Below are 27017 nucleotides of genomic sequence, written 5' to 3' on the forward strand. Positions count from 1 at the left end.
CATTCCATAGTGGCTTGCTTACACACAGCGACCACAGCCTGGCATGACCAGCAAGAAGTGTAGCCTCAAGAATGCCCCAACGGGGGGTGCCTCAGTGGCTCAGTTGGTTAAGTGTCTGCTTTCCAGTTGGGTCATAATCCCAGGGTCCGGGATTGAGTCCTGTGTCAGCCTCCCTGCTTGGTGGGGAGCCTGCTTCTCCCTCTACCCCGCTCATGCTCTCTCTCTCACTTGCTATCTCTGTCTGTCTCTCTCTCTCTCAAATAAATAAATTAAATCTTAAAAAAATAAAAAAAAGACTGCCCCAACAGGACAGAGCCGGGGAGGGCCTGAAATGCTGGTTCCCAGGAACCGGAGAAAAGCTGATGTCCCATTCGGCTGCCTTAAGGAACAGGGATGGAAGCCGCCTGAATGTGGGCTGGCCTGCTTGTTCAGAGGCGACACACAGCTCTCTCCAGTACACGGTGCTCACACACAAGGGCGGCCTGGAATCGATGTGCCATCCCAGGGGCATTTCCAGTGAGGATGCAAACACTGGCTTTAAATGACTGGGTTTGGGGAGCTCAAGGTCAATCTAATTAAAGTGAATGCTCACCCAACATGAAGGTATTGATACAGCCCATGGGCCTCTGTCTCCAGCCACGCACTGCCTCGTTGCTGGAAAAGACTCACCATCTGAAAAAGTGTCTCACCATAGCGCTGTGGACAGAACCACTGAATTATGAGTGAGGAGGAGCAGAGTTCCCATTTTACAGAGAGGGAAGCCACGGGCAAAGACTAGCATGCTCGCTCAAAGGGCTGGGTTCCACCAGCGTTCCAACCGTGGGACGGCACTAGAGGTCTCCCTGGGAAGTCCTGAGGGCAGACAGAGCCACGTGGTTAATGTTCCCTGATAAACAAGAAACTCTCAGTGCCAGAGAAATAGCAGCACGTGCAACTGTGTTCCCCCGGGACCATGTCAGGCCTCCTCACGTGGGAAACTGCAATGGTTCCTTAGATGAGGACTTGCTGTCCTTGGAAGCACACACCTCCCACCCCCGTGCTCCTGTGGGACACAGCATCAGCAGGCACTCTCATGCCAAGGTGAAGAACTCCCGCCGTGGAGCCGGGGGAGTGGGTCCAGTCCCAGCTCCAGCTCTGTCATTTCTAGCTGGAAAAACCTTGAGAAATGCTCAACCTTCCTAGGCTTGTTTCTTTATCAGAAGGGGATAGTAAAACTACATTCAAAGGACGTAGTAAAATAAGCCCTTTGAGGTACTTGACACGAAGCCTGGCTCTCACAGAGCACGGAACCAATGGTTATCAATAACATCATCAGCAGGGGAGACCAAGAGGCAGAGAGAACAAGGAGACATCCCGAAGCAGAAGGATGCTGTGATTCGATCAGTAGGTCCTCAGGGGCCGGCTCTGTGTTCCGCTGGTCCCACAGGTCATAGGGTGAGCACCTGACTTCCAGCCGGAGTCCTGCTCATAGGGACAGGAGCTGGGGCTCAGTCATCTGGGCAGCCTCACAGCACCGAGCACAGTGTCCTGCACACAGTAAGTACTTCGCAAATCTTCAGAAGTAATAATAAAACACTGCACACTGCCTTTTCGGGCAAGCACTGGGAGAGAAAACATGTTTGAGGGAGGAAATGAGGATGGAAAGGGGGCCGACCTGACCAGCCAGCAGGCTGACCACACGGTGAATCTGAGTTTGGAGACCACCGAGTCTGAATTCAATCACGACACATCAGGAAAACGGAGGTTAGTTCTGTGACTGGCTTCCCCAATCATGCCGACATTCAAGTCTATTTCTGTCACTTTATGACAATAATCATGTTCCCATTAGTTGTTTTTCCTGCTTCCATCCATACTTTGCAATGAATATTTTTCTTTTTAAAATCTGTTCTGTGGCTAAACCTAAGGAGGGCAAAAGTGTAGTATTTCTTTCCTTGGGGAAAAGAAATCTTGGCCTGTGAGTCAGGACTGAGACATTCCCTTCGAGCCCAAGCCCAACAACATGCAACAGATCTTGTCTGATGTGGACTTTCCGGGAGAGTCCAATCCAAATATTAGAAGAGAAACGTTTGGAATGTATGAAGCTAAACCACACGAAGTTGCTCTTTTTTTAGCAGAAACTATTAGTAGTCAAGTATCAAATACCACTGATCGTCAAATATCAGTAACTTCATATGGTTCCTGCTAATGTTTACAAAGAGGATGTTATTACCTTCTGCTGGGTCTACGAGCTCAAATCAAACCCCCGAGGACAGGGACTTTTCCCCCATCTTTCTTTCGTTCTTCCCACCGCCCCTGCCACAGAACGCTCACTAGGTGCTCAAGAGACACTTGCTGAGTGGGAAAGTACTACTTCCGGTTCTCTTGAACGGATACGTATGAAACACTGTGAATGACGTGGAGGCAGCCCGGTGCCACAGGAGGGTGGAGGGGTTTGGAGCCAGGGGGACCTGCAGGTGCCTGAACTTAGAAGCATAAAGGAATCTGTGAGAACAAAGCCTCTGTTTGCTCCTCAAGTGTGTTTCTTTTTAAAGATTTTATTTATTTATTTGACAGAGAGAGATCACAAGTAGGCAGAGAGGCAGGTAGAGAGAGAGGAGGAAGCAGGCTCCCCGCTGAGTAGAGAGCCCAATGTGGGACTCAATCCCAGGACCCTGAGATCATGACCTGAGCCAAAGGCAGAGGCTTAACCCACTGAGCCACCCAGGCACCCTGCTCCCCAAATGTTTAACGAGGGCTGGTTATGTGCCAAGCAATGTGCTAGGTGCTAGGGAAATGCAGTAGTGAGAAAAGAGATGGGGTCCCTGCCTTCAGGGGGCTTACTGTCTCGAAGGGGAGGCAGACATTACTCAAGGAGTGGCCCAAATACAAAGAAAACGGTAACTAAAGTAAACGTGACCAAGGGCCTGGTGCTCTGACCACATCAGGAAGCTCCATCGGGCTTCTCTGACACGCAAACACGTAAGTGGAGGTCTGAAACATCAGTAGGCAGATATTAGACATTCAAAGAAAAGCAGGTTTGTGGGTAAGAAGAGAGGGATGAAGAAGTGAAGCAAAGACTTTCAGGGTAGTGAGGGGTTCTATGTGATACAATCATGGAGGTTACATGTCATTGTACATTGGTCCAAACCCATGGGACGTGCAATACTAAGAGTGAACCCAAAAGTAAACTCTGGACTTCAGCAGATACCAATGTGTCAACGCTGGTTCAAGGACTGGAACAAATATACCTCTCTGGTGGAGATGTTGGTGGTGGGGGAGGGGCCGTGGGGCTAGAGTGGGAGTACAGATAGGAGGCATATGGAAACTGCATTTTCTGCCCTATTTTGCTGTGAACCTAAATCTGCTCTTACATAAAATAAAGCTTATTAATGAAAAAGTTAAAGAAAGAAAGAAAAGCAGGAATACAGGGGAAGAGTACTGCAAACAGAGAAAACAACACGTGCAACGGGCCCTACCTGAATCAGAGTACAAGCGTCAAGGTCACTGTCAAGGTCATTGTGGCTGGAATGCAGCCGGCAGGGGTGGAGGCTTAGGGAGAGAACAGGGCCAGAAGAACCCAAGAATCAGTCCTTGTCTCTTTTCCTCTTTCCCAACAAACATTTAAAGCAGTGAGGAGCCCGTAACTTGAAATGAAAAAGTGACATCCTAACCTCAGTCATGGAGTGGGCCTCCTATCCTCCCCCCAGGATGATTCTCCCCTGCTGTCATTAGCCAAGTGAGTCCAGGGATGTGAACACCCTCAAAACAGGTACTACAGGCTTCTGCTGGAGGACCCAAAGAGACAAAAGCTTCCATCCCCACCTGGGCGGAGTTATAACAGTGTGTTCCCACACCCTGTGTCAACAAGCAGCTGTTGGCAGGGTGGCTGACACCCAAAGTACAGTTCACAGGCACCAGGCAGAACCAGGAAACAGCACCTCAGGGATCAAAACAGTGACATAATTCAAAAATGCACAGGAGACCGCAAGGACCTGCAAATTAGAAAGCCAAGGAGAATCTTCACCACCTCTGGCAAAAAAGCCACCTGGGCTCAGGCAGATCACCTACACACCTGCACGCATGGTCCCTGAGGCTTCCCTGGGCCACAGTGAGGCGCCAGACTTCCTGGTGTTTCACCGAGACACTGAGCCGGAGGAAGAACACACATGCTGGGGAGAGAATAAGCCCCCCCAAACTGGGGTACAGTCTGCCAGCAGAAGCAGCGCACATGTGCTAATGGAGAACCCAGGCTGTGAGGACAAGGAACAGGACACCTTCAGGTGACACTGTCGGGGATGGCTGCCTTCTCCAAGAAGTACATACGTTTCTCAAACCATGCTTGGAAAAACCACACAAATCTAAGGTTTAAAAGAAATCAGGCAAATGAGGGGGGGAAAAACCAAAAACAGAACCTCCAAAACCCAAATCCACTCTGTGGGAGGCTGGGACAGAGGAGAGAGCAGAGTGGAAACCTCTCAGAGCTGTGTCTGACTCCAGGCACGGGGAATTTCCTACCCTCTACAGGTATCAGTTGCAGCCTGGCCCTGGCAAGAGGCTCAAGAGTGAACAGCAAAACCAAGGGCTCTGAGCAAAGCGGGAGGGACCACAGCGAGTCCTTCAGGGAAAGTAGCCCCGACCAGCACAACTGAGGATATCCTAGAGATCCTGCCTCCAATCCCACCTCCCCGCACTTTCCCGATGAGCGCTCTGATGCCCAGAGCAGTCAGCTGGCCTTCATGGAACCAGTAAGCAGCACAAGAGGCTGAGCTTGATCCCATGACGTTACTCAAAGTTGGGTCCTCCCTGCTCTGCACGGCACTGTCACTATTTCCCAAAGCACCAGGCACCAGCTACCAGTCAGGGCATGGGCCTTAGAATCAACCAGATCGGGTTCAAAGTCTGGCTCTACCTCTTACTAACAGTAAGTTTCACGAATTCTTGTGCTACTCAGTTTCCTTCCCGGTCAGCTGGGGACGGCCACCAGCACCACCAATACCCTGACGGACTGCTTAAGCCTCAGAGAGAACATATGCAGAACACCTGGAGTGTAGATGAGGGCAGAACAAGGGTAGCAATGATTCTGTTTCTAGGGGTCCACAGAATTTGGATTCCTGCAGAAAGTCTTGCCAGAGTGCCCAGCAATTCCGGGGCTGTGTCTCCATTCTAGATTAGAATGTTCTCACCAGCAAAGTCATAAAGTGACCCAACCCAGGCCATAGACTTTTTACTCAGCATATAACTTACTTTGTTTACTTTGAGATTGATTCATCCACCTATTTCTGGGAGGACATATAATGCTTTAAAAATTTAACAGACCGTGCAAGGTCAGAGAATCAATATTCAAACAAAGTCTGCCAAAGGCTGTTCAGGATAAAGGTTGGGGCCTAGAAGCTGAAGACAAAAGGGGAATGAATGTGCTGGGTCGCACGCATCTTACTTCCTGTCTAACTGGAGAAAGCAGCCCCTAGGACCCCATGTAGCCAGGATGCACCCGGCCAAGCTCAAATTTACAGGTCACCTCTTTAACCAAGAACAACCACAAAGGGGTGAGGGACAACTTGGAACACAGAGCTCCTGAGCCACCCCTCCCACATACCCCCAGGCGAAGGGCAGGCCCAGCTCAGGGAGAACAGGAAAGCAACCCTAGTTCCAGTCTGAACCACTCATCACACTTCTGTCTACACAATTTCGGAATAAACAACCTAGAGTTAACTTCTAGAAAGTCCTGGGAGAGCAATAAAAGTGGTAATGGGGAAATTATTATTCTGACCAAGAAAGGTTCGAGCACAGTTTCTAGGTAAACACAAGAAATTAAGAGCAGTAGTATTCCTTTATCCAACCTAGCCAGATAGAAGACTGGAAAAATGCCTGCATTGAGGACAGAAGCCTCCTTAGCTGTGGACGCTTTTTAAATGGCCTATCACAGCAATGTGACCCGCTGCGGGGCAAAGACTTGTACGGGTAGAATCAGGGTCCTTATGCTAAATGGAATCCTAACTAGAAATAGTTCCCTTCTTTTTGCTGAAAGAACAGCTTTCCAAGAAATATAAAGCAAGCCACAGAGGTGGGATTTAAGGTCAGGCATGTGAACATTCAATAGCCCTAAACCCCACAAGCTGATAACATTCTATCCCAGAAAAACCTGGGCGAGAATGAAACCAGAACAAAGAGGCCCCTGTGAGCTGCTTAAGCCTGCTATCAGCTCATCTCCAAGGGCTCAGGGTCACGCTCTGCTGGGGGGTGGGGTGGGGGCACAGATGGCTGTCCAGCCAGCTCTGGCCCTCATGACCCTGCTCTCTAGGCACAGCTTCCGTCATGCTCAGTCTGCAGGACTGAGTGGAAGGGCCTTTAATCTGAACCTGCGCCAATCAGCAGGTAGAAGAAAACTTGGTAAACAAAGTCCGAAATGCTTAGCTCTTAAAGAAAAAAAACAAAAACAAAAAACCTCTCAAAATCTAATTATCTTTCAAAATCTAAGTATCATTGAAACAACTGATAGCTGAGATTCGCTTCAAATAACGGAAGAAGAACAACGGTGAGGAACATAAATGAAACAAGATTGGCTAGCAATTGGTCACTGTCAAAGACAGACACAAGCATGGGTTTAATTTCACTGTTCTCTCTACTTCCGTATGTTTGAGATGTTTCATTCTAAGTAAAAAAAAAATCATACAAAATCAATGTGAAAATGTAGGTAAATATAAAAATTAAAAACCAGTGAAGAAAACAAAAACCACACACAGTCCTATAACCAGAGAGAATTACTGTCAATGCTTCTATTTGCTTCCAATCTTTTCCACATTCTTCTTTCGTTTCCAAAATAATGTCGTCTGCCTATACTGTTTTGTGACTTGCTCTCCATTCCTCTCTTACTTTATCTTGAGAATTATTCAAGTCTGTAACTGTCCTTTAAGAGTATGATTGTCATAGTCTTTGATTAAAAGGTAAGCCAAAATCTATTTCCAGTATTTGACTTTTGTAAGTAAGGGTGTGGTGAACCAGGAAGGATGACATTTCTAATATAGGTAATTCCAAGTTAAGAAATTAATTTCTGGGGGCACCTGGGTGGCTCAGTGGGTTGGGGCCTCTGCCTTTGGCTCGGGTCGTGGTTCCAGGGTCCTGGGATCAAGTCCTGCATCGGGCTCTCTGCTCAGCGGGGAGCTGCTACCTCCTCCTCTCTCTGCCTGCTTCTCTCCTACTTGTGATCTCTGTCTGTCAAATAAATAAATAAAATCTTAAAAAAAAAAAAAAGAAAGAAATTTCTGGATATGTCCCCAAACATAATCCGACAGCATACAGGCAAAGGAATACTAAGGAAGAAGCCACTGGCTCCCAGACTAGATCACTGTGAGCACTTACTAACTTTCCAGGTACCTGCTGTTGCCAAGGCCATGGTGGGAGGAAATAGCAACAGACATAAAATCGAAACATGGTCATGAAGTGCCTCTCAGGCAACAATTCACAAACCATATCCACGCAAGGAGTTCAAGACATCTGCCAGCATCTCTGAAATGCTCAAGTCTTGAGATACTAAGTTTCCAAAGGCAAGGAGATTTGCAGGGGCCTGGGGTGGTACAGGAAGGCTCTGTAGGCAAAGGAAAGGATCCAGCGGATTCTCGGAGACCCCCGTGCCTCCAACACTCAATCATGCCATGCCAATGACGCTAACAGAACTAACAGAACTGACATCGCTTAGTCCTATCACTGCGTTCTTTCCCCAGAGCCTTAAAGATGATTTCTTCCCTCCAAAAAAAGAAAATCCACAAAATTCTCAGGATGGGGAGATGAAAGGGATCTTGTTTCCCTGCACTGTTTGTCCCTGCCAAGAAGTCGATTTGGCAGAATATCTGGGAAGACAATACCTCATACCATCAGTCTGAGTGCCAGTCAAAGATGTGATTTTTCTTTCTGAAGCAAATCCGTAAATGGCCCATTTTGTGACACATGGTAACGACTGAGAGCTGAACACGTTCTAGCTATGTTCCGTCTGGCCTTCCTGGACTCCCGCGAAGCACCGGGAGCCTCTGAATCAGACTGTGTGGCTCTGGCCAGCAGCCGGGAAGGGTCACGCTGCAGCCGTCCTGGACAGGGAGCCACAGTGAGAACTTCTCTAGAGGCGGCCCAAGGACGCAGTGAATGACAACAGAGCTGCAGTGGGACCACGAAGAGGACTGCAGGAGACCGGGGTTTCTTCCAGTTTCCTTCCCTTTACCCCTCCCTGTCAACCATTTCCGTTTTTTATTTCAGAAAGGACAACCGTGGTTCTCTTAGCACTCCATCAAGGATGGAGTAGAGAAAAAGTCAGGCTGTCACACTCCGAACACACTCTCTGAGGTCAGAAACTAGGTAAGTGGGCAACTAAGTGCTTATCACTTAGCATACGAATAGCAGCCTCTCCAAACTGAGTTCCAGTCCTCTTTCCCAGCCCTCCCCAAACACAGGGGTCCCAAGGATTGCCCTAAGGCTGCTGAGCCACCAAAATTCTCAAGAGCATCAACATTTACACGTGCTCTATGATGACTACTATGGAAAAATTATAAAAGTATGTGCAGGGATAGCAAATTCACAAGTGATTTTTTTTTTTAATCTTTTGTTGTTGTTACGGAATTGTTTTGACTGTAGAAAAATTAGCTTAAGAAAAGGTTATTACCTAACAAGACTTGGGGAGGATATGGAGAAAAAGGAACTCATGCATTGTTGGGGAGAATAGAAATTGGTGTAGTCACTGGAAAATCAGAGGGAGGTTCCTCAAAAAATTAAAAACATTAATACCATATGATCCAGTAATTCCACTACTGGGTATTTACACAAAGAAAATGAAAACAGATGAAAATATCTATGTACCCCCATGTTTACTCCAGCATTATTTACAATAGCCAAGACATGAGAAAAACTGAAGTGTCCATCAGCAGACAAATAGTTAGATACACACACACACACACACATACTGGAGTGTTACTCAGCTATAAAAAAAAGAATGAGATCTTGTCATTTGTGACAACACGGATGGACCTAGAGGGTATTACACCAAGTAAAATATGTCAGAGAAAGACAGATTACCATATGCTTTTACTTATATAGAATCTAAAAAAACAAAACAAATGAACACACAAACAAAAAGCAGAAAATAGACCCATAAATACAGAGAACAAATTAATGATTGCCAGAGGAGAGGGCAGTGTGGGGGCGGGGGATGGGCAAAAAAGGTGCAGAGGAGAGGGAGATACAAGCTTCCAGTTCTGGAAAGAATAACTTCCGGGGATAAAAGTTCTGGCGTAGGGAATGACGTCAGTGGTGCTATTACAGTGTTATATGGTGGAGGACGGTAGCCGTCCTGTGATGAGCACAACACCACAATACACACACTTACCGAGCCACTATGTTATACACCTGAAACTAATGTAACACCATGTGCCAACTCTACTCCAACTTAAAAAAAAAAAAAAAAGAAGTTATTACCAACATTCCATTTATATATTTCACTGAGATTGGAACCTCTCAAAGCATGAGTTCATTTCTGACCTAAGTCCATGTCCTCCCTCTGGATTCATATATCACAGAAAAAGCTGGTGGGGAAAAACAAACAGAAAGGTAACCTAAGACAACATGCAATTCTCCTCTTCAGCTGATTCCCTCATACAGCGATCTTTAAGATTTACCAAAACTGGGCCAGAAAGCTCAACAAGCTTCTATGTACAGGGCTTGAACTTTACCTTTTTCCCCTAAAAAGAAGCAGAAGAGCTAAAATATAAACACAGAGCAGCTGTCTTCTGGCAAAGACAGCACCCCATTGCGCAGAGCCACACCCTGACACCGAGACATGCACCAACCCTGCCCCGTCCCTGAGCCCCAGCCGACAGAACTGTTCCGTATCTCCCCACGGGCCCCTGAGCTCACCCTCTGATGGAAGAATGGACAGGAACCGCAGGCTGGAGTGGCTCAAAATCTGCCACCTCCTGCTGGCAGTGCCAACCCCCGCCCACACGTAGGGATGGCACCAGCAAGAAAGGTTACCTTGCAGACAGCCGCCTGGAGAACGGCGTCAAAGCCCCCCTCTGGCGCGTCGCGGTTCCGGGACACCCGCTGTTTGCGGACCTCCTCGTTGAAGCTGTCCACTCTGTCTGTAAGAGGCAGCAGATGGCGGAACCCAAAGGATGGGACACAGTTTGGGAATAACTTGTAACTGGAGAGAAAGAAAAGGAGAGTCACTTTCTAGCACTGTAAGTAAATCCTGAACGACCAAGCACTCAGTGTGTTCACGGAGCACCTCGAGCAGCCCTAGTCAGTATTCTCCGCTCCTACGGTGTGCCCCCGGGACAGGCAGCATGGAGTGGACAAAGAGAAACAACACGGTTCTTACTCTACAAACATCAAGGCCTAAGCTACAGGCAAGTCGGCATATCCAGGTTGCTCAGGGAACGGAATGGAAAAACGGTTTGAAAAAACGTAGCAATAATCACGGTTACTCCACATGGGGGAGCCCTGCCGCGGGCCTTGAAAGATGCAGGGGACCCATGGCACAGGCACCACGGCCCAGGCAGCACAGCAAGGAAGGCTCTTCTGGGCTAGGGATGGTGGGCAAAGCCAAGTGAGAGCAGCCTGAATGGGGGTCTGCTTTGAAGCCAGATTCCCACATCCCCTCTGCAGCCGCCATGTGCCAAAACATCGCAGAACCCCTTTGTGCCGACCCACGCAGAGACACCACGACATCCCAGGGCACGAGCACATGTCAATGGAACAGGAGTGAATGCATTCTTTCCGCTACTTCGCGTGTTGGTAAACAGTGCAGTGATAAACGATCAGCTCTCCTAAATGCAGCAGAAATCCTTCAGAAACTAACCATCTGCAAATGGAAGGTTAGCTCTGGCAGCTGGGGAAGAGGCAAGCACGGCATCTCGGTGGCAGGTGGGCACTGCCTCTTTCTCCCACAAGACTGGACAGTCTCATCTGCAGTCTACAGTAGTGATCCCCATGTTAGGAGTTAGCTGGACAGTGAGGGGGTCAGGGCCGGGGTCCCCAAGCAAAGAGGGGGTCAGGACAGCGACACTGAAACAGCACTGATGTCCTGTTTGGCAGCTTAGACAGGACTGCATGGACATTCTATTCTGCAGCCTTTGCAGAAATGACTTCTGCAAACCGTTCTAAAATAAGATAGCTAACCACAACAGCATGCGTCAATATCACGGGCAAGGGGCAGTTAAGACATAAGCCCCCAGATGTCAGCATAAAAAGGACCATCAGCATGTAGACATTAACAGGTAGACAGAAATGTGCCCGAAGCCCTGATTGGCATGACTCAGCACACCCTGAATGCTTAAGAAAGTTCTGCAAAAGACCTCCTAAAAACCCTCAAACTCAGGAACTCCGAGGGTCCCCCTCCCTCTCTGGGAGCTTTGTACTTTTGCTCAGTAAACTTGGCTTGGCTGCCCACCACTCTTTGGTCTGCCACGTCATTCTGCGAATTGGCGTGACCAAGAACTGTGGGCACTAAGGGGACAGAAAATCCTGTAGCACCAAGTGGCCCCATACCTGGAGAAGTTAGATTCCGTATCTCCCTGACATAAGAAGAGAGGCCTTACGTTGTTTCACAAATGGATTCTCTAGGGGAGAGGCGGGAGGGGAGAGGGTCCTGGGCACAGAGCAGCACACATGCCAGAGCCCTGTGGCAGGAGAAAACATGGGGAGCCCAAGCACAGGGAGGCCGGGAAAGTGCAGGGCAGGAAAAGAGGGTGAGGCTAGGCCAAGGGGAGGCTGGGAAGGCAGAATGAAAGAGACCACGCAGGTGTGTGGCCTCTCTCAGAATAAAAGACGAAAAAAAAAACTACTAATGGAGAGGCATGGTAGGAAGGCTTTATGATCCAATTTAAGCTGTGTGCATGGGAAGGGAAACAGGCTTAGCAACTATTAGGGGATCCTGCCTGACTGCCTTCAAGCAGCAGCAGCCAGGGCAGGTCTGGACAGGCTCCCTTTCTCCAAGTGAGAGGCAACCTGTAGCTTTCTAAGAGGCCATTCCATTCTCCCGTGGGACCTGCAGTGCCTGCTCTGTCCACCAGGCCACAACAAATCGGCCCTGGACAGAGTTGACCCCACTGCCAAAATGGCCTTGGCTCTCTCTGGATGGAGGGTGGGAGTTGCCCGCTTCCCTACATCTGCCTCCCCTTTGTTTCACTCCCTCCCTCTCCCTCAGTTCACCTAAGACTTGCGCTTTCTAGAACCCAGGCCACTCAAACGTTTTATCCCCATTTCATTCTGCCATGAACGAAAGGTCATGGAAATGATATTCCCGGATGGAAAAAGGAAAGGAGTGGAGGTCTCAACAGCAGTTATTACAACTGGACAGATGCAGGGGGAAGTACATATACACCAACTCCCTTCCTCCAAACCACTACACCTCTCTGTGTGGTTCTGGTGCACAACTGGGAGTTCAGGCGCGCGTCGTGTGTGTGTGTGTGTGTGTGTGTGTGTGTGTGTGTGTGTGTGTGTTGGCTCGGTTCATCAAGTAGGTTGAGGAAAGGGAGGAGAGAAGCAGGACAGTAACTGTCGTTCAGTGAGAAAGCCGGAGAAGCTGTGGAAAGCTCACCAAAGCGAGCCTGGCATTTTTTACCCTTTCCCTTTCGTTCCCGCGAGCAACATTAAGTAGATCTATCTTTACCTGGAGAATTACTATTAAATAATTGGGAACTAGACAATGTGTTTGCCAGAGAGAAGTCTTCATGGCAGAGAAATTACTATAATCAAATCAGTCACCTCTTTGTGAGAGGAAAACAGCTTTGTCCCACTGAATGTCTCACAGTCACTAAAACACAATGTCCTCTGTGACTAGTTATTTAATTTAACCCCTGGAAGGCCTGAGTGAACTGAAGGTCTAGGTGTTTGGGGGCCTAATGCTGAGAAACATTCCAACCCGCACCTTGCGTCTGCCCAGAGAGCCCTGTTTAGGGCCATGTATAGGGAGTTACTAAATTAAGAATCATGAAGCAACTAGGTAAATAAAGTACATAGGCTTAAGTTGCCTGAGGGGAGCACGTACATATGAAAACAGATTGCAATTTAAAGACACTAGATCCAGGCAAATCCAGAAAATAATCCAAAGCTTCAGGACAACATTACGGGATAAGCTGACGTGGAAAGAGCGCCCCTCTTACTGTAAATATTTAGAACTGCTGGATAACATAAAATTTGTCAAACTGTCAACACGTAAACGTTAATATGGAAGCTTAGCAGGGAAATCTCAGGTACCAGAAATGAAGGGGAAAAAATCATTCAACAAATGAGCACGCTTAGGAGATAGGTGGGCCTGGGGCGAGAGCTCAGGCCGAGGAGATCCGGGATGTGTCAGGACCGCGTGGGTGGAGGTCCTAAGGGCCGGGGGTGGGAGTCGAACAGGGACAGATGAAGCCCGGGAACCGGGCTCTCCACAGAACGCTGAGCGCCACAAAGAGCTGCTCTGTCACCAAAATCAAAGACAAAAATTCCAGCCACTGGCCTGGGAAAGAAGCAAGGAAGAGCCACTCCAGGCCCAGAGCGAGACGAATCACCCATAAAAATTGTTCACTCCAGACCCGAGCAAGTCAGAAGTCACTGTTTTTATGGTGAAGGAATGTCCAACTGAGACGAACAGGAAAACTTGTCCCATGGAGACCCAGAGGATCCCGGCGGCAGCAGGCAGACACCCGACCCGCAAGGATGCAGATGCGCCAGCCGGCACGCCTCGGGCCGAGATGCTCGCGTGGAAAACCAGCGCGGGCGAGGAAGCTGATGGCGAAGGTCCAGACCCCTCAAGAAACAAGCCACCGGGAAGGAAGGTCCACAAACGCAACAAACAGGAAGAGCTGCTGTTCTAGAAATGGAGGCAACAGAATGATCTGAAGCACGGTAAGACAAGGTACTTCAGACAGCAAAGGAGAGGAGAGAATAGATACCAAAAGCTAAAACAGGGTATAAGAAGGAAAAAGAGTCAGAAGGCTCTGGGGGGGGGGGGGACCCAGTGTCAAAAACAGAAGTTTGGAAACAGAACCAACTAAAAAATATAGTCAGTGAAATAAAAAACGAATCATCAGTGTACGGATGAAGCAACTGAAGAACAAAATGGTAAACTAGAAGAAATGTCCTATTCTGGAAATTAGTGTTACAAAATGAAGAGGAGCGGGGGTCCAAGAGGAAATGTCTACGAATAGTCAAGAATAAAAACGTGTATTCTCAGGCTAAACATGCAGACTAGATTCTGAGCAATGTAAAGAAAAGTCAGTTCAATCTAGACACACTGAAATGTGTATCATTACAGAATAGGAAAAACACAGGAAAATATTAAAAGCCACCAGAGAGAAGGCAAACCATCAGACGGACAGCAGACTTCTCATCGGCCACAAGATACTCCAGAAGACAACGAAATCATCCCATCGAGGTGGGGAAGGAAGACTCTGAGCCCTTGGAAGAAATACGGGAAAGGTAAGAAAAAACATAAATGATGAAGGTTGAAATGTGTTATCTCAATTGTGCAGATTTTCACATGTATATTTCTGTGTGTGTGTGGTGAGAACATTTAAGATCTACTCTCTTAACTTCCAAGTATACAAGTATGTGTTCCAAGTCTAGTATCGTCAATGATCGTTAACTGTGCTCTGCATTTCATCCCCAGAACAAATTCATCTTTTAACTGGAAGTCTGTATCTTTTGACCAAAGTCTCCCTGTTTCCCCCACCTCCCAGACCCCAGCAACCACCAGTCTACTGTTTCTATGAATTTGGCTTTTCTGGATCCCACATATAAATGTGACATGACGTGTACTTCTTTTCTTTTTTTAAAGATTTATTTTTAGAGAGAGAGAGAGCAAGCGAGCATGCAAACAAGTTTGGAGTGGGGAAGGGAAAAGGAAGCAAAAGTCTTAAGCAGACTCCCCACAAAACCCAACGCAGGACTCGGTCCCACAACCCCAAAATCACAACCTGAGCCGAAACCAAGAGTCAGATGTTCAACCCACTGCACCTCCAGGAGCCCTGAGACATGACACATATTTCAACAACAGCCTGATACCCCTGGCAAAAGAAAATATGTTGGGGACCAGAGATGACACACTACATTCATCTTCAAATCCTGCATCAGTGAACATGACATGATTTTTCCCAGTGACACTCTTCCTGGTTACTCAGAAGAGCAATTAAACAGTTCTTTAATCTGATGATTACATTATACTATGTCTTTTTTTCTTATTATGGCAGCCCTGGTACTACTTACTTCAGTTCTAGCATTTCTAGCACATTCTAAGATGGGAAAGGATGCGTCCAGGACTTTGATCTTTTGGCAGAAATGTCTGGAGCAGGAGGAAGGACAAACCTCAGGAAAGCCACATGAAAATCTGGCTCTCTTGTTGTTGAGGTGTCCCACATAGGCGGTAAGTCCCTCTCTCCTGACTCTATCCTCCCAAAACTTCCTGGGGGCTGCTGCCATTCTCACTCCCACAGAGGAAAGAAACCCAACTAAAGGTGCCACTGGAGCCCAAGAAGAACCCCGTGACCTTCCCCCACACACAAGCTGAAGGAAAAGCACAGGCAAGGATCACAGACAGTGTGCCCCGAGCCAGGGATGAAAGCAAACCAGCGAGGTGGGCCAGGTGGGACAGGAGATAGTGTTAGGACAGCAGTGGCCAAGCATGGGGTTCAAGCCCAGCACGACCAGACCTCCCCATTGCTCTAGAAAACCTGCAAATCCTGGTTCTTCTTCTTCTTTTGTTTTTGTTTTTACGATTTTATTTATCTGGGAGAGTGTGAGCGAGGAGGAGGAGCAGAAGGAGAGGTAAGCAGACTCTGAGCCGCACCCGGAGCCCGACGCGGGACTCAACGTGGGGCTGGATCCCACTACCACAAGATCATGACCTGAGCTGAAATCAAGAGTCAGACGTTCAACCGAATGAGCCACCCAGGTGCCCCAATCCTGGTTATTCTTGGTTAGCCCTTCTATTTCTTTAAATGTTGGTAACTAACTCACAGTGCCATTGAAACTCAGAAAGGCAAACAAAGCACACACGGGCCAGAACAGCCACCTTGCGCTGTTCTCCCGCAAGCAGCAGGAATCTCCGAGACCTGGGACCCCACCGCGGTCCACTCCTTGGCCGTGAGGAGATCAATCTCGGCCTGTCTCACTGAGCCACAGAGTGACTCCCTGATGCAGTGCGCAGCTTGGAGAAGAGAGATTTGCCCAACTGGGCCCTGATGTTTCCTTCAAAACTCCCGTTCTTCACTAGATTTCCTGTCTTGCAGTCTTTCAGCGTGCCTGTGCTCACTGTGAAGACCTTCACTGTCCACAGCTGGTTCTGCCTTCTAGGCCCAGAGGTGGACTCTGGAAAAGCAGCATGTAACAACCTAGAATATTCGAATGCTGAGTTCCCAGAGCCAGTCCTTCATCCTCTCCAGGCTTCCAATGTAGCATATCTCACAGTGAACGGAGGGTCCTGGGAAAATGACTGTGGAGACACCCCGGTCTGTCTGCAGACAGGGCCCACTCAGAGGGCAAAGGTGAAAAAGAAGTAGACAGCATCACTATTCTTGATGAATTGGAAAAAGATTTTTTTTTTTTTTTAAGATTTTATTTATTTGGCAGAGAGAGAGAGAGCGCAAGCAGGGGAGCAGTAGGTAAAGGGAGATGCAGACTCCTTGGTGAGTAGGGAGCCCAATATGGGGCTCTCTCTCAGGACCCTTGGATCATGACCTGAGCTGAAGGCAGATGCTTAAAGGACTGAGCCCCCCAGGTGCCCTGAAAAGAGTTTTGGTTAAGATGATGTTGCACCTGGTCAGCAGCAAAACTCAACCAGAGGACATCTGGAACTGAGACTCGGCTGAAGGGGCCTTGGAGTCAGGACCAGACTAACAACGCCAGCAGTCACCCGTGGCCAGGAGGAAGCTAAACCCAGCAAATGATGACACGTAGGCCTCTTCGCAGTTAAGGAACTTAGATTCACTTTTGTATTTAAACCTTTTTCTTATTCATTGATTTTCCCACCCCTGTGTCAGTTCCCAAGCCCTAAGGAAAGGTCGAAGGGAGCTTCAAGGAGAGTGCACGGATGGTCCAGAAAGATGAAGGAGAACATCCGTTACCAGCACGAATACCACCGCGTGCCGACCACCCAGCCCAGGGCAGGGCTGGGAGCTGCTGAGGCTGCTGAAGATAAGCCGGGGAGTTGGCAGGTTCCAGGGACAGCTCCCTTCCTCCCTGGGGCAGCCAAGTAACCCAAGGATGGAAAATGCCACCGTAAGGCAGAAAGGCCTGGATCCAAGTCCCTGCATGAAGGAGAGCCATCAGGGAAAGCAGCTCAACCCTCACCAGACTTGATACAAGCAAGAAATAAACCCAGATGGTGCTGAGCCATGGGGATGCGGGGGTTGTGTGTCACAGTAGCATCGCCCAACACTGCCCTCGGGCAAGTTCCTTGAGGGTCAGGTGGTCTGGGAATGGGTATTGGCATTTGGACTGGACTCAGGAGGAGTTTCTGTGCTGTCGTGTGACTTGGATGGGCAAAAGCAAGCACGGCGTCACCGGGACTGCAGACTCTGAAACAGTCTGACTTCACTCACGCTCCAAGTCCCCCCTTACTAGTGGTGTCATCTCGGGTCAGCTGTTTATTCCAAAGTGTCCGTGTCCTCATCTGTGAAGCACGGCTCACATCTACCAGAGGGACCTCAAAAGACTGTCACGAGATTTAAATGAGATGATCCATACAGTGCAAAGCACTTCGTGCGGTGCCTGACACTTGGTAAGAACCTAAGTCTTCACCGTTTCTTGTCTAGTAACGACTCTGGGGCCTCACAGCCCAAAGCCTGACTCATGTTGAATGTGGGGATGAGAAAGAAAGAGCTGGAAGTTACCACTCGTTGTCACAGATCACATAATCCTGACATTTCAAGGGAACCATTACAAAACTAGAAACAAACCAACCTAGAGGTTGCCTTAGGGGAGCTGGCGGCTGTGACCCCCCCATCCCCCCGTCACAAGTACACGACGGAGGAATCCTAGTCACCAGTCCTGCTTCCTCTTCTTCCTGGGCACAACCAACCTAGCTTCCAGCCTCCTTGTTAGAACTCCCTTCTACCTGATAAGACACAGGCGCAGAAGCAGTGAAAGCCACTCAGCCCTGGCCCATAAGCTCCACCTCTGAGCAATCGTCCAGACACAGAGACCTTCAAAATCACATGTGGAAGATGAAGAAGTACGGGGCACATGGAGCCTGGGTCCCTGAGACCCTGCTTGGAAGAGAGGTGTCCACTGATCAGGAGACCCATTTTTAGGTGGGCAGGAAATAAACGTCTTTTTTTTTTTTTTTTTTTTACCATTTTATTTATTTGACAGAGAGAGCACAAGTGTGCACAAGAGGGGGAGCTACACAGGGAGAAGGAGAAGAGGACTCCCCACTGAGCAGGGAGCCTGATGTGAGGCTCAACCTGAGATCATGACCTGATCCGAAGGCAGACGCTTAACCAACTGAGCCACCCAGGCGCCCCAGGAGATAAACTTCTACCGTGACATACTTTTGGATTTGTTTGTTGTGGCAGTTAGAAATTCCTGCTCTCAGATAACCTGTCAAATATTTTCTAGTTGGAGTACTTGACTTACATTGGGAAAAAAGTCATACCTTTAAATCACAGCAATTCCATTTCATTTTGTCAATGTGAGTTCTATTTACAGAAACAATAAATAATTCACTTCTCCCCAAGCACCTCAGGCACCCCAAGCAAGAGAAAAGTTTCCACTGTCCTGCCTGCTCTTTCCCTGAACGTCTGGGTGTTCACCTCCTGAGAGCACTATCTTCATCTGGAAAACGGCGCTGTTGTCAGACAGGCAGGAAAACGAATGAGCTACGATCATCATACCTCCCTACAGCCTTGCAACCGTTCAAGTCTCCACACATAGTGGGAGCACAGAACTGGGTCATCATTGATCAGTTTAAACACTGAAGTCTGCTCCCCCACTGCCCCCGTAAGTCCTCCTTAGTCCTTTCTTTGGGATAAGTTTTCCTGTGACTCTGTTCTCCCACCCTTAAATACCCAACAGAAGGACAACTGTCACTCACCCGATGCATGGATTGGTCTGGTACCTCGGCGCTGTGTAGGAGAAAGGGGAGATGTTCTTGTCTACAAAAGACCCGAACCCCAACCGGAAGTTGCTGGTGAGCTTCCTCATCTCCTCAGCGAGCTTGGTGCCCAGGTTCCGGATGTTGTCCAAGTCGTCCTTCATGGACAGGGAGAGGTCCATCAGGTAGTACAGGTCCACAGGATAATCCTCCACCTGTCGAACCTGCAGCTGGAAAGTCGTCTTGTCACCTGTGCCAACAGACAGGCCATGCTCGTTAGAGGTCAGCCAACTTGCTGGGGGCTGAAGGGATGGATTTTGCTTCTAAAGCCGGTCCCCCTTATTTTTCTTTCACGACTGCATGCCTCTCAGAAGAAATACTGTTCTTGGTAGTGGAGTTATGGTGCTGAAGGGGAAGTGCTAGGTTCTAGGCTCTCTTTCCAAATATTTGGCTCAATAATCTTTTCAAAAAAGATTATTCATTTATTTATTTATTTGACAGAGAGTGATCATAAGTAGGCAGAGAGGAAGGCAGAGAGAGGAAGGGAAGCAGGCTCCCTGATGAGCAAAGAGCCCAGTGCAGGGCTGGATCCCAGGTTCCTGCAATCATGACCTGAGCCTAAGGCAGAGACTTTAACCCACTGAGCCACCCAGGAGCCCCTTGGCTCAGAATTTTTAAGAAAACTCTTTAACAACTAGTCTCCTCAGTGCTGTTCTGTTTTGTCAGCAAAAAAGGGCAGTTGGTGGACAAGGAACCAGCCAATTCCATGGACACATATTAGGTGACAGTCGCCCACCAACCACACACCAACTTCAGAGAAAGGAGCGGCCAAGTTGCGAACATGGCAGGGAGGAGATTGTAAAGGTGTGAATGAAACAGAAAAGAGGGAATAAACAAAAAGAGGTACAGGCATGAGTGACTAAGAAATAAGATGGGAAGAGAGAGGTACAAGGCAAGGGGGAGTGGGGACACACGATTCCTTAACATACCCCAAAGAGCAAAAATATTTATGCTTCTGTTACTTTTTCTATTTCCCTAGCCACTTATAAACAATAGTATTTAGTTCTTGGGCATATATGACACTTTGGGATATCACAGACATAAGTTATCATCATCAGAAATTATATGTATAAATACAGGAAGACAGATTCCACATTTTAGCACCATCAGAATGAAGGGAGAAAAGAGAGAAAAAGAAAAAAAAACAGAAACTCTACTATATTTGCCTATCAGCTACAAGAAAGAGAATATAATTTTTGGTTCCACAATAAAAGTCAGAGACAAAAGAGAAGGAGGAAATAATTCAGAGGGAAAGAAACGAAGAGAAAAGCCCATGACAGCCCTCCCAGGGCTTAGAGCAAGGCCCAAGTCAGCACCACAACTAAGGGATTCACGCCAGGATAACGATGCTAAATCATTTCATAGGCTCTCAAAACACATCATTTAGAGCCAACTTCCAGAAGCAATCATACCAGATAGTTCTATCTGCCTTCAAGCTAACTCATTTTCAAGGCACCAAGATGTCCTTCAACTCTCTGGGCAGGAAAGCTGTACACACGTTTGAAATCTGGACAGACATGCTGTGTTCAGAGGTGCAACAGTGAAGTTGGCCTTTCCTACCCAGAGGGTCCACGCCCGGTCTGTGGGCAGTTATCACCCAGGGAAGCTCGTCTCTCACCTCAAGCGGACCAGCAGCAAGCAGAAGTCCTCTTAAACTTGCAGGACAGGGACCCCAACCCCATGTGCTCCCTCTCCTCCTCCCACCCCAGACAAGCATGTGGCACTAACTAGACCAAAGAGATTCAAAGGACCAAGTTCCAGCTCCGTCCCTTGACCACAGGTGCAACCTGAGCCTCAGTGCCCTTGGGGATACAATGGAAATAACAGTGCAATCCTGATTAAGGGTATGAAGCGCTCATGTGGAGAACATGTTTTGTAAGCAGCAGAGGCCTGCATAAATGAAGTATAATTATTATAATTACTATTTGTTGCCTGAGTGACAGCACCGAGCCTGCTTCCCTGGACCTGTCTTTGCGTGTACTACTCTAGCTTCCTCAAGACTGACGTAATTTGGGTTGCCTGTTGATAGAAGCCTATTTTTAAAAACCATCAGAATCTGACTCAAGCAGAAGAATGCTGGAGATTTCTTCCAAAATGAATTCTGGACGGCTGCAATGTCTGCCTCCGGTTCCCATCAGAAAGACTGAACAGGTCCCAGCACTGAGCACCCCCCAGCCCTGGATGACACAACACAGTGGGGAAGGGGCAGGAGGGAGGAGAACTTGGGGAAGGGGAGTGCCTCCTTGGCCTTGGCTTAGGCAGACCACAGACCCCCCCCAGTGGGCAGAGCCTGTGATGCATGTCTGTTCTGTCCAATCCCATGACCTCTTCAGAGAGGCTTCTGCATTTTCTGTCATCTATGCCCTTCTCCCAAAGTTCCCAACTACATCTTCTTTTATCCAGAATCCACTTTTGTGGACTGTGAGTACAGCACTAACGAGCCCTTTAGGACCAGGAAGTCTGAAACGGGCTTGGACTTGGGGAGGCGCCTATGGGAGGGCAGAAGGTACTAGGCTTGGAGAACGAGAGCTGAGCTGGAATTCAGACCTTGTCACCGAGATTTTGGGAGACTTCAGGCTCCTCTAAATTTGCGTCTCAGTTTCTAGATGGGTAAAATGGGAGGATGTTAATTACTGTGGGGATCAAACAAGACAACGTATCCTAACATCATACAAATGCCTCTACTCCAGGAAGACTTCCACCTGGGTTCTCCCCAGAAGTCAGTTATTAAAGCAACTTCCTGTAGGGATAAAAAGCAAGACGGAAAATTCTGCCAGAAACTTGAGTGTGAACGGCTATAGCTTTGGGCATTACATTTAACTCCACATTTTCCAGAAAGTGAAACAAGGTGGGACCACGCGTCTGTGTGTGCTCAGCAGGCATCTACTCTGAAGTGAGAAAGCTCTTGGCATCAAATTCTAAGAGAAACTGATTCAGAGAATCAGTTTGATTCTCAGAATCAAACTCAGAGAAACTGAAAAACACACACACCCCTCCCCATTCAGGGGCTGCCAATGTTAAACAAAAAGTATTTCTCCCAGTTTTCCAGAAAGGGGAGGGTGTAAGAAGGAGGGTGTTATCATTAGCGTTGGGAATGAGGGTTTACTGCTACCTCAGCTATCCCTGATTTTAGATGCTACAAACTTCTCAGGGGGCCATGGCAAGAACGGGATGTTCTGTCAGCAGATTTCGGAGGGGCCGACATTCTTGGACCAAGTCTCAGTGTGAGTGTTAAGTGTGGGAGTTAAGCAGCAGTGCCCCAGCCCCGCTACGAGCAAGGTCAGCAGACTGAAGGAGAGGCCGCCGCCACGTACGGAGAGAAAGTCTGCAACCCACTTTCCATCTCTGGACACACTTCCAGAACCAGGCACGCTCAGCCACTCTCCAGCAGTCCAGCCAGCTACACGGTTCTGCACCACTCAATACATGTCATGTCCACGTGTCCATCAAAGAGCAGAGCCCTTGTCACCTTCACTGGCAGCAGCGGGCCAGCGCCCGCTTCCGGTTCTCCTACTGCAGGCATGTACCAGCCAACCACCTGAAATGTACTTTTAAAGTTTGTTCTCTCTCTATGCCCTCCCTTCAATCAAAAGTGAAGAGCGAGGGGCGCCTGGGTGGCTCAGTGAGTTAAGCCTCTGCCTTCGGCTCAGGTCATGGTCTCAGGGTCCTGGGATCGAGCCCCGCATGGGGCTCTCTGCCCAGTGGGGAGCCTGGCTTCCCCCTCTCTCTCTGCCTGCCTCTCTGCCTACTTGTGTTCTCTCTATGTCAAATAAATAAATAAAATCTTAAAAAAAAAAAAAACCTAAAAAAAAAAGTGGAGAGAGAGTCAGGGCACCTGGATGCCTTAGTCGGTTGGCCAAGCCTTGATTTAGGCAGGGGTCATGATCTCGGGGTGGTAAAATCAAGCCCCACATGGAGCTCCCCGCTCAGCAGAAGAGTCTGCTTGAGGATTCCCTCCTTCTCCCTCTGCTCCTCCCCGCAAATAAACAAATAAACAAATCTTTAAAAAAAAAAGTGAGGAGAGAGTGAAGGAGGGAATTCCACCAAGCACTTCTGGTATTTTTAAGACTGATTTTTGTCCAAACGTTCAGACAAAGTAGTATTCCAACCGATAAAGATGCTTGCCGTGCCCAAATAAATTTAAGTAGTTTTTGATTCCTCAGAATTACCTTTCTGAGCCAAAAACTGAAAGAAGCAGCAGCACATTAAAATCCACTATACTACAACAGGACCACAGCTCAACAGGGAATTAGGGCCCAGGTGTACACCTTAGGACCATCATCTAGCTCTTCTGTTTACTGTAGTGGAAGGTAATTAGTATCCCAGAATTAAATCCAGACCTAGAACAAAAGAATTGCCTCCCTGGTCTAGGACAAGGCTGGTGTACCCTACTGTATCCCACTCTTCACTGCAGAATTCTGACTCTGGACGGATGGAACAAAGGAAGGAACCAGGTGAAGACACAACTGGCCTCTACCAGTGTCTGCCCCAAAGAGGGTTCTCACCAGGACTCAAACAGGCTTGACCCTGATCTTGGACTTGGAGCCTTCAGGACCCTGAGAGAGAAATTTCTGTTGCTTATAAGCCCTCAGTCTATGGGTACTTATTAGAGTAGCCCAAATGGACTAAGACTGGGTTTTGTTTTGTTTGGTTTGGTTTGGTTTGGTTTTCCAAGGAAAGTAGGAAACTAGGAATGCCAGGTCTGGGTTGTAGACTGCAGGCGTCCTGCTGTGTCCTCACATGGCTGAAGGGAGGAGGGAGCTCTCTGGGGTCTGTTTATAATTCACGGCACTAATCCCATTCATGAGAGCTCTACCCTCATGACCTAATCACCTCCCAAAGACCCTGGGCCTCCTGATACCATCACACTGGGGGTCAGGATTGCAATTTATAAATGTTCTGGGGAAGGCACAAACACGGTATGTTAGCCAACCTCTCTTATCCTGCCTCCATCAGGTCTTTCTTAGATTTTATAATAAAGAATATATTCTGTCGAGTCTGGGTGGCAGAAGCAACACCTAAGTGAGGTAACCAGCACCTCAAAGTAGGGCCAGGGAGGAGCGGGATAAAAAGCAGCACATATAAGGGCTGGGAAAAGGGCTCAAAAGCAACCCGTCCCCTAGGTTAGTTAACAGGGCTGTACCAGTGTCAATTTCCCGGTTTGAGTAATGCACTTTGCTTATGTAACATTACCAGGTAACATTACCATTACCAGGGAAAGTCAGGAGGGGTATACAAGAACACGATTACTTTTGCAACTTCTTGTGAGCCCACAATTATTTCAGATGAAAACACTTAATATGAAAATATAAAGCTACTAGTCAATGAACTAAAGGATCAAGGAAAATTAATGACGTAAGTAAACTCTTTCTAACTGTCCCAATGCTTCAAAACCACCACTAGCCTTTTATTCACCATTTCAATAAGCTTTATTCCAAAGTTTGTATCCTTTGTTAAGAATTTTTTTAAGATTGTTTTCCTGACATACAGTTTCCAGGATTGGAAACAAAATGGAAAACATGATCCTGTGTTTATACAAAATCCTGCTTAAAGTTTGGCAGTTCCTCAAAAAGTTAAACATAGAATTACCATATGACCTAGCAATTCTACTCCTAGTTATATACTCAAGATTATTGGAAACACATGTCCACACAAAAACTTGGGCATGAATGTTCACAGTAGCATTAGTCATGATTGCCCCAAAGTGAAAACAGCCCCAATAGTCATCAGCAAAAATGCGGCATATCTATACATACACAAAGGAATATTATTTGGCCATAAAAAGGAAGTCTTGGTAAGTGTTACAACATCAATGAATCCTGAAGACATTCTGCAGAGTGAAAGAAGCCAGACATAACTATGGAAATAGAAAGTAGATTAGTGGTTGCCTATGACTGAAAGTGGCCAGGAGGGAAAAGATAAGGAGTGACTGTTAATGCATACAAGGTTTCTTTCTGAGGTGAGGAAAATGTTCTGGAATGAGACAATGGTGATGACTGCACAATGTTGCAAATATATTACAAACCACAGAATTATTTACTTAAAAATGGTGACTTGGGGCTCCTAGCTGACTTAGTAGGAAGACCACATAACTCTTGATTTCAGGATCATGAGTTTGAGCCCCACACTGGGTACAGAGATCACTAGAAAAATAAATAAACCTTAAAAAATAAAATTGTTTTTTAAAAATAAAAATAATAAATAAAAATAAAATGATGACTTCTATGGGATGTGAGTCACATCTAAAGAAAGAAAGAAAGAAAGAAAGAAAGAAAGAAAGAAAGAAAGAATCAAAACAAAAGTTCCACATAGAGGAAAATCAATCTCTTTTCCCCAGGCTTATCCTGGAATAATAACTTCGCTTTCTTTAAGTATCACTCATATTATGTTGAGGCTTATCATTGATTAGTCATTAGTATAAGGCTGGCAAAGTGTTACATTTCGCTCAACAAGTATCTATTATGAGGTATAGGGGAGCAGGGTCAGGGAAGAGACAAAAAAGGATTTCTAGAAATCAATAATGGAAAAACCAACCCCTAGATCTGAAGCCTTCTGCAGAGTCAGGGGTAACTACCTTGAGGTTGACTATGTACTTGGTAAACCAACGCTGTTAACTGCAACATAACATTCTCTTCCCCAAATAAATATCTGGGGTCTCTTAAAAATATTAAAATTTTCAAGATTTTAAGAGGTTTCACTGGCTTCAGGTGACAAACAGATTCATTTGACAAAGAGATTCACAAGACTCTAGATCTTTAGGAATTCCTATTTTCATCAGATCTCCTCCAAGTCTTCAGCTCTACAAACATCCTCACAGTTTGGGTATATTTTAACTGGGCAGCCAACATCTCCATCACCCTGACCTTCCAGAAACTGGCTCTCTTATCACACCTTCCACACAAACAGAGAATTCACACACAGCACCCATATCATGATTTTATATAAAAATAGGATCATATTGGGCTTAAACGACTGGACTCAGTCAGTTAAGCTTCTGCCTTCAGCTCAGGTCATGATCCCAGGGTCCTGGTCACCAGGTCCCGCCTCGGGCTCCTTGCTCAGCAGGGAGCCTGCTTCTCCCTCTGCCCCTCCCCCCAACCCCGTCTGTGCTCTCAAGTTGTCTCTCTCTCTTGCAAAAATAGATAAAATCCTTAAAATATATACCATTAAAAAAAAAAATAGGACCATGCTTTCCATTTTATTTCTTTTTTTTTTTTTTAAAGATTTTATTTATTTATTTGACAGAGAGAAATCACAAGTAGGCAGAGAGGCAGGCAGAGAGAGAGAAGGAAGCAGGCTCCCTGCTGAGCAGAAAGCCCGATGTGGGGCTTGAACCCAGGACCTGGGATCATGACCTGAGCCGAAGGCAGCGGCTTAACCCACTGAGCCACCCAGGCGCCCCTCCATTTTATTTCCAATACCAGAAACTATATCACAATGTTTAGCAGGAAATATGACTATACTATGACTTATAAAATTAGCAACTTGAACTAATCCCATAATCATCCCTGGCAATCCGGTAGTTTGTGCCTCTCTGTCCAGCAAAGCCACTTACACCCGTTTTTTTGTTTATTTCCAAGACTATTCAATAGGCAAAAGGAAACCTTTCTTATATATATGATGACTCAGAGCTCTTTCCAACAACCACCACAGGCATATCAAAATAAGGCTGATTTCCTTCTTCCATAAGTGAACATGCATTAAACTTTAGGCATAAATCAATATTGTGCATACGTCTAATGCTGGAAGAACTTGGCCCAAGGAGGCTGCCTTCACTTCCTTAGCTCCTTGTTGGAGGCTGTTTAAAGAGTCCCCTGGTAAATCAGGGGCGCCTGGGTGGCTCAGTGGGTTAAGCCGCTGCCTTCGGCTCAGGTCATGATCTCAGGGTCCTGGGATCGAGTCCCGCATCGGGCTCTCT

At 47.3% G+C, this 27017-nt stretch overlaps 1 protein-coding gene across 1 annotated transcript in view; it reads right to left on the reverse strand.

The window, feature by feature from the left end:
- Positions 1-27017, reverse strand: part of LOC111155029 (integrin subunit beta 5) — a 114816-nt gene that overhangs the window by 61582 nt on the left and 26217 nt on the right. The window contains exons 4-5 of the mRNA XM_022515043.1: positions 19040-19289; positions 9994-10162 (exon numbers count right to left, since the gene is read on the reverse strand). Coding sequence (XP_022370751.1) covers positions 9994-10162; positions 19040-19289 — 419 coding nt within the window. The remainder of the gene's footprint in view (positions 1-9993; positions 10163-19039; positions 19290-27017) is intronic.

The sequence above is a fragment of the Enhydra lutris genome, unplaced genomic scaffold (assembly GCF_002288905.1).
Source record: "Enhydra lutris kenyoni isolate GAN:26980312 unplaced genomic scaffold, ASM228890v2 scaffoldscaffold39, whole genome shotgun sequence".
NCBI classification, from domain to species: Eukaryota; Metazoa; Chordata; class Mammalia; order Carnivora; family Mustelidae; genus Enhydra; species Enhydra lutris.